This window comes from Miscanthus floridulus, chromosome 11 (genome assembly GCF_019320115.1).
Source record: "Miscanthus floridulus cultivar M001 chromosome 11, ASM1932011v1, whole genome shotgun sequence".
Taxonomy (NCBI): Eukaryota; Viridiplantae; Streptophyta; class Magnoliopsida; order Poales; family Poaceae; genus Miscanthus; species Miscanthus floridulus.
In genome coordinates, this window is record NC_089590.1 from 96,628,819 (window position 1) to 96,636,810 (window position 7,992).

Here is a 7,992-nt window from a genome sequence, read left to right on the forward strand (position 1 = left end):
GGTGATGTCGCCAGCTTACCCCATGCTCGGGCTGTCCCAATCCTAGGCCACCTTCTCGTCGAACACGACGTTGCGTGAGACAACCACCTTGCCTCCGCGTGGGTCGTAGAGCCGGTACGCTATAACACCCTCGGTGTTACACTGTAAATCTTTTACTAAAACACTACATGTGCATCATGTGATGTGATAGTGTATGAAATAAAGTGTGTAAATCATTTTCTGTGACTCGAAACGTTCATCGAAAACGCGAAACGAATGTTATATTTCATGTTGTGTTATATCACTTAGGGTTCTAAATGAATTTTTATTGAACGAAAATGCTATAGAACACGTATATGAAACTTTAATAAAGTTTGTTGTACAAACTTTTAGGTGGCGGTGAAATACTTGCGGTTGAGAACGGGATTCACTAGCTAGCGTATCGAATAGCTTGGAAATCGAATTCAACGCAAAATCGTTTGAGATTTAGTCGAATTTCCCAAGTCGGACAACGCTTTGACGAAGCTAGGTTCATCAATTTTTATAGAAGAATTGGTAGTGGTACGGTCTTAGGGTTTGTTTTAGTAGCTTGACATGTCTTCTTCAGAATGGAATAGGTGGTTTAGCAATTGAAGCTTTGAGTTGGATTTTTGGGATGCTTTTAAAAAGCGTGCATGACACGTTTCTGGGCGGTTGCAGCGTCTGGGCGCGGTCACCGTGCCGTAGCCAACATCGCCGCGCGCCCACGCATGCACCTATATGCACCATCGTGCAGGCTTCGTACCGTCGTTGCCGTCTACCTCACTGGGTCCTCGCGCGACTGCTAGCCTAGGTCACGAGCGCTGGGTCGCCCACGTGCGCTCTCACCGCCAACATTGCGTTCGCCTATGTCACGATGCCACCGTCCTATCACCGCGTGACTGTGTTCATCACCATCCTCGGTCTAGCCACGACTGGCCTATGGCTTGGCCAGTACCGACTACTATCGCACGGTGCCATGGTTGCTCGCCGTCGCGTCGTGCTGCGCTCCGACCGCCGCTGCCACGCGGTCACTACTTTTGCTGACCTTTCACGGCTGCACGCGCGTGGCCTTGCCCCACCTGCCTTGCCATCACATCAACACTCGATGTGACGCAACGCTGCTACCTCTCCCCAGACCGTCGACATGCCACCGCGGCGCAAAGGGCCGAGCTACCATCGGCTTGCTATTTATGGCGATACGACCAACCATCCCTGAGCGCATTTGGCTGTTTCCCCATCGTCCTATAGCATGTGCGCGTCTGTGCTATGAGTTGACAGCGCATCCTGCCGCAGCAGCGTCAAGCCAAGCCATGCCGACCGTCCCCTGTTTCCTCTGTCACCATGGTCGTAGGACCCACGCCTTCAATTCACCATGGAAGAGTCACCTTGGTCCAATTAACTTTGCCCATGGCTCCGTTGCGTAGTTAGCCAGCCACCCATCCCCATCGTGCTGTGAGCCTTGCTGTGCCATGCTCCAATTTGGAGCTTTCCTTCCAGCGCGGTCAATAAGACCGTGTCAGCATGCGTCGGTGAAAGGCACCCTCTCCAGTGCTGCTCGCATTCATTTCATTGCACCGCCAACTTCGCCTTCACCTACCCTTCACCCGGCGCACCTTTGCCTAATCGTTACCACCCTCTAGCCACCCCTAACGCAGCCTTGGCATCGTGGTGCACCACTGCACCATCCGTGCGCGCGCGACCAGCTTGGCTCAGGCCGCCTCCGGCCGAACCACCACCTTGTCTGTGTCTGTGGTGAGTCCCTTGAGCTCACTCGCTACCCCAACTTCTCCAGCATTGTTGTAGCTCACCAGAGCGTCACCATTTTCAGTGCAGGAGCTCCACCGCCATGGATCAGCTTTGCTACAGCGTCCTAGCTCGTGCTTTCTTCGCCCAGTGCTTCCTGTTCGCGCCTAGGTAGGTATTGGCTTCTTAGCTAGGGTGGGGAGGGGCTAGTCTGGCCGACGTAACCGCCCAGTGCCAGCGCCGCTGCACCGGTGCACGCGCGGGGGGGGGGGTCGAGGGTATGGCCATGGTAAAGAAGGAAAAAGGGAGGGGCAGAATTATAAGATAACTGACTGATGGAATGGTACTGTGGACCCTAGTTGGATTCAGTAGTAGAGAGAGAGAGGACGTTTTAGCAAATGTACCGGCGCACGCGGGCCTTCCCGTCGCGGGCCGTCGTCGCTCGGCTGGGCCGCGCCCCCGCGTGGGCCACATCGGTGGAGCGCGAGCGCGCGCGCGCCGTGTGGACGTGGGGCACGCCATGACTAGTGGGCCACGGTTTGAATTCGGTTTTTCATTTTTCCAGTGAATAAGTAAAGGTTTATTCAATTCAGTTTTTAGCTGATCTTTGGAAAATTATAGTAAATGTTGTAGATGTCCAAAATAGTGAAACAAATTTGTTAGATTCACAAAAATACTATCTAGCTGATGGTGTAGTTAGTTTATAGTTATCTATGGTAATGAGAGGTTCATAAATTCAATTTAGAAAGCTTAGTATTACTTAGCTTAATATTTGTAGGAGTTTTTGTGGCAAATCGGTGATAGCTTTAGCTATGAAATTTTTATAATAGGTTCATTAGATTGTTATGTACCCACTGTAATTTTTGTAGCATCAGAATAGGATGATAAATAGAGTAGCTAGTACTCCTTGTTTTATCATATATAGAGAAAATCGGTATTTGGAGTAAGAATACCTTTAGTTGCTAAGATAGTACATGTCATGTTTCATACTTGTTAGTGGTAACAGTAGGTAACTTAGCACCTTAGCCGGTAGAACTAGCTTAGTAGATTGGTAGATGTATTCGTATTTTAAGAGTTGTTGTTGCCGTATTACTAAGTGTTGCATCATCATTTCATGTATGTAGATCACGAGTTGGTAGAGTTCGTGCCTACGGACAAACAGGACTACGAGGAGATTATTGAGGAGTACGAGGAGGATGTTCTCGTATAGGAGGGAGCTTTGGAGCCATTCGTTGCTGACTTTGTTGACACACCACTTGCCCAAGGCAAGCCCCGATGCATGATCCCTATTTTTTAATAATCACTGAATATATATATGATGTGCATTTACGTTTCAGGTATTTTATGAAAACTACATGCATCGATATACTTACCTATGAGTCCTACTAGTATCGGTCAAGTAGCTGCTATGCTCAGGGCATCGGTAGCATGAGTAACCTGTCGTTACTCACAATAGGTGAAAATTATGATCACTCATGATAAAATAGTGGAAAGGAAAAATGGAGACCGAGCAGAGATATGGTTTAGGTATTGGTGGGTGTAAGAGGTTGTGTCCTACGGCCAACAAGGCATAGCTTGGTTACACTTTTTCCCTATCTGTGTCGGTTAAGGACCGACCATTGCATTGGGTTCTAGGGAAGTCACAGATTTATTATCCCGAGCACATATTTGGGTATGGGCGTAGGGAAGACTTGTTGCTCTCTTATCGTGGGTTCCAGCTCTTTCCGGACCGACTGATTGGAGGCAGGGATGGTGGAGGTCTAAGCATCGCACTGAGTCCGAGACTTAGGAACGGGGGCTTAGAGTCCAAGTTTGGACGGGGACCTGGACCCCATGACAGGAGAGTGATGGGTTAGCCCTGTTTGTGCCTAGGGTACAAGCGGGCGCGTGTGTTTTCGGGCTACCCAGCTGGGGGCATTGATTCACGAATCACCGGTGATCTAGTATGGCTTGTCTACAGTCTAGCACCGTAGTAAGAACTAAAAGATGAAAGGTGATAAAATAGACCTGATTGCTCAACCCTTGCTTGAAAGTATAATAGTTGCTTACATAGAATGACTAGATAAATAATCAATCATGACTGCTAATAATAACATAAATAAGGATTTACTATTAGCATTGCTTTCTAAAAAAGAAACCCAGTAAACCCTAAAGCTTTACATATCCCTTGGAGTCGGGAAATTATTTTCACTAGTCGGATAAGTCTTGCGAGTACATTGTGTACTCAAGGTTTATTTACCCCTGTTGCAGGTTAAACTTGAGGAGTACCCGTTGTGGGAAGGATTCTGCTGGTGGGCATAGACGGATCCTTGTTTATTATTGATAGATGTTTATTATCATTCTGCTATTTAATATTCCACACTCTGAATTTGGCAATATAATAATGAATTTCTAAGAACTCTGGATGTATGAAATAGATTAAGTATTGTAACTCGTTCTCATTATTGGAAAGTTGGGGAAAAATGTGGACTATTTGGGCTCTCCCTTGGGGTGTGCCTGACGGAATTCGCCCGCTATAGCTCACTTTCGGGGTGCTTAGTGTCTGATGGAAGACGAGCGCCTCCGTAAATACGTTATTTTGGGCGGTTCTGATACATATGCCTTGGTACCTTCCTCATAGCTTAGGAGCACCATCGGTGTGCTCCTGTCCTCCACCTTGGTGAGGACCAGCTTCGTCTTCCTAACATGGCCGATGCAGCCGAATGTCCGAAGGAAGGACACGTTCGGCTTGCGCCCATACCAAGCTTCAAATGGTGTCTTGCCCTTCAGGGCCTTGGTGGGTACGCGGTTGAGGATGAACACCGTCGTAATCACCTCCTCTCCCTAGAACTTTGTCGGCATGCTTTTGGCCTTCATCATGGATCGAGCCATGTCGAGCACCATCTAGTTCCATTGCTCCACCATGCCATTCTGCTGTGGTGAGTACGGTGCGGTCTGGTGTCACACCACATCCCGATCTACGTAGTATGCAGTGAACTCCACCGAAGTGAATTCGTCGCCGCGATCAGTCCGCAGCACGCGTAGCTTCTTGCTGCTCTCTGTCTCCGCAAGTGCCTTGAACTTCTTGACCGCTTTCGCTACCTCGGTCTTGTTGGTCAGAAGCTGCAGCCACATGAACCGGTTGTAGTCATCCACTAGGAAGATGAAGTACTTGCGCCCGCCATGCGTCGCTGATGTGATCAGCCCGCAGAGGTCACCATGGACCAGCTCGAGGTCCTCTGCTGCCCGGTACTTCGCTATCTTTAGGAACGACAGCCTCCTTTGCTTCCCAACCAAGCAGTTGTCATACAACTTGCCGACGTGCTCGATGTGAGGCAGTCCAATCACCATCTTCTCCATTCGACCAAGAGCGTCGAAGCTGAGATGGCCATACCGGGCATGTCACAGCCATGTCTCCTCCGTGTGCCTTGTAGCTAATCAGATGGGCTGCTCCACGTTCAAGTCGAGTAAGTACAGCTATTTCTAGGACATCTTCACCTTGTCATGAAGCCACTGCTCCTGGTCCTGGATCCTGAGGACGTCGTCCTTGATCAGTACCTCGCTGCCACGCTCATCCAGCTGGCCAATGCTGATGATGCTTGAACGCAGCTATGGGATGTAATATATATCTGTTAGCGCGTGGTGCTCGCCATTCTGGAACCTGAAGATGATGGTGCCGCACCCTCAGATCGCCACCCTTGAGCCGTCACTGAACTTCACCGTGCCGGTCACATTGTCGTCGAGCTCAAAGAAGCCTTCCTTGGAGCCCATCATATAGTTGCTGGCGCCGAAGTCCAGGTACCACCGCTGCTCCTTCTCGTCGCCCACATGTTTGAGGTGGACTTGGGCGTGTGGTTCGTCAAGGTTGACAACCTTTAGAGCCTTACCATTCCCTTCCACCACCATCACCTCTCCCTTCTCTTTGGTCTCAACGTCGTGCAGTGCATAGAACATCGCCATCATCGTCTGGTTCTTTCGCTCCACCATGCCATTCTACTGTGGCGAGTACGGTGCGGTGTGGTGTCACACCACACCCTGATCCACGCAGTACGCAGCGAACTCCACCGAAGTGAATTCGCCACCGCGATCAGTCCGCTGCACGCGTAGCTTCTTGCCGCTCTCCATCTTCGCACGCGCCTTGAACTTCTTGACCGCTTCCGCTGCATCGGTCTTGCTGGTCAGAAGCTGCAGCCACATGAACCGGTTGCAATCATCCACCAGGAAGATGAAGTACTTGCTCCCACCGTGTGTCGTTGACGTGATCGGCCCATAGAGGCCACCATAGACCAGTTCGAGGGCCTCTACTGCGTGGTACTTTGCTATCTTTGGGAATGACAGCCTTCTTTACTTCCCAACCAAGCAACTGTCATACAACTCACCGACGTGCTCAATGTGAGGCAGCCTAGTCACCATCTTCTTCAGCCGACCAAGAGCGTCGAAGCTGAGATGGCCATACCGGACATGTCACAGCCATGACTCCTCTGTGTGCCTTGCAGCCAAGCAGATGGGCTGCTCTATCTTTAAGTCGAGCAGGTATAGCCAATTTTGGGACCTCTTTACCTTGGCATGAAGCCGCTGCTCCTGGTCCCTGATCCTGAGGACGTCGTCCTTGATCAGTACCTCGCTGCCACGCTCATCCAGCTGGCCAATGCTGATGATGCTTGAACGCAGCTGCGGGATGTAATATACATCCGTTAGCGCACGGTGCTCGCCTTTCTGGCACCTGAAGATGATGGTGCCACACCCTCGGATCACCACCCTTGAGCCATCACTGAACTTCACTGTACCGGTCACATTGCCGTCGAGCTCAGAGAAGGCTTCCTTGGAGCCCGTCATGTGGTTGCTGGCACCGAAGTCCAGGTACCATCGCTGCTCCTGCTCGTCGCCCACATGTCTGAGGTAGACTTGGGCGCGCGGTTCGTCGAGGTTGACAACCTTCAGAGCCTTGCCGTGCCCTTCCACCACCATCACCTCTCCCTTCTCCTTGATCTCAACATCGTGCAATGCATAGAACATCGTCATCAGGAGAGTGGCCTCATCATCCTCATCAGCCTACGCTAAATGAGCCTCAATCTTCTTCTCCTGCTTACGATTTGGGCACTCCTTTACCCAATGACCCATCTTCCTGTAGCGCCGGTAGGCGTTGGGATCGACCTTCTTCTTCTTCTTCTCCGAAAAAGCCTTGTCGTGGCGCTTGCCATTGCCACCGCGGTTGGAGGAGGTTTCCCCAGACTTTTTCTCCTTCATCCGGGCAGTCCACTCCTCTTCTGTCAACAGCAGCTTGCCGCTGTCCGTCATTGCTGTGGCCTACTCCATCCTTTCGTCCACCGCCCGCAGACGGTCTATCACATCCTCAATGATGAGGGTGGACATGTCCAGCATCATTTCTATAGAGAGAGCGATCTGGATGTATTTCACCGGCACGGAGTGGAGGTACTTGGAGACCGCCTCTTCTTCGTCGATGGTGATGCCGTAGCTCCTCAGCTTGCTGATGAGCGACTGCAGGCGGAGAGAGAAGTTCTCCACCGACTCACCATTCTTGAACTTGAGGTTGGCATACTCCTGCTTCAACAGCTAGGCTGTCACCTTCTTTGCGCGGTCGGAGCCGACGCGCATCGCTGCAATGGCCTCCCACGCCTCCTTAGCAGAGTTCTTCGCCCCCAACAGTTCCCTATACTCCGCTGGCACAGCAGCGAGGATAGTCTTCAACGCTGACATGTCGTCTTCTTCGTTGTCGGTGCCCTTGTCAATGGCATTCCAGAGCCGTCGGGCTCTGAGTTTGACTTTCATGGTTACAGTCCACTCGTCATAGTTGGTGCGAGTCAGCGTCGGCCAACTGATGCAGCTGACCTCCCACACCGTGCGCACGACGACCTCCTGTCGTGGCTGAGCGCCACAGTAGCACCACTGCTATCGCCCATCTCCGAACCATTCGTCATCGCCAGCGGTTAGTCCGACGACGTCGCTTGTACGACTCTGATACCACTTGTTGGTCCCTCGGCTGCCCTACACAGGTAAGTAGTAAGCTTAACAGCACACTCACTCACTGTGGCTAGAGGTAGAAGAAGATATTGATAATAGCTCATGCACACACACAACATAATCTCAGCGTTGGCCGAAAGCTCTGCTTTTGGACGTGGCAAACTGAACTCTCTTCATTGAGTTGTAGTGCCATCTAATCCTAGTACATAGACATACCAGGCTGTCATGCTGCTACAATGACTAGATATGTAAACAGAGCTGATTTTGACGTTGTCAGTGTTTTGGAAC

The 7,992-nt window shown here is 50.8% G+C and overlaps 1 protein-coding gene across 1 annotated transcript; it reads right to left on the reverse strand.

Annotated features, from left to right (window-relative positions):
• Window positions 1-5,745: 5,745 nt before the first annotated feature.
• LOC136492505 (uncharacterized) lies at window positions 5,746-6,744 on the reverse strand. The gene is made up of 2 exons (XM_066488499.1): window positions 6,283-6,744; window positions 5,746-5,907 (listed from the first exon to the last, which is right to left on the reverse strand). The coding sequence occupies exons 1-2, from the start codon at window positions 6,742-6,744 to the stop codon at window positions 5,746-5,748; spliced, it is 624 nt and encodes a 207-aa protein (XP_066344596.1).
• Between the last annotated feature and the right edge of the window lie 1,248 nt (window positions 6,745-7,992).

Excerpts from the sequence above, each read along its gene's own strand:
- LOC136492505 (XM_066488499.1), bottom strand. The coding sequence starts at position 6,744 with ATGACGATGTTCTATGCATTGCACGATGTTGAGATCAAGGAGAAGGGA. Across the intron at positions 5,908-6,282 it reads AGCAGCGGCTTCATGCCAAG|CTTCTGACCAGCAAGACCGA; the intron begins GTAAAGAGGTCC and ends ATGTGGCTGCAG.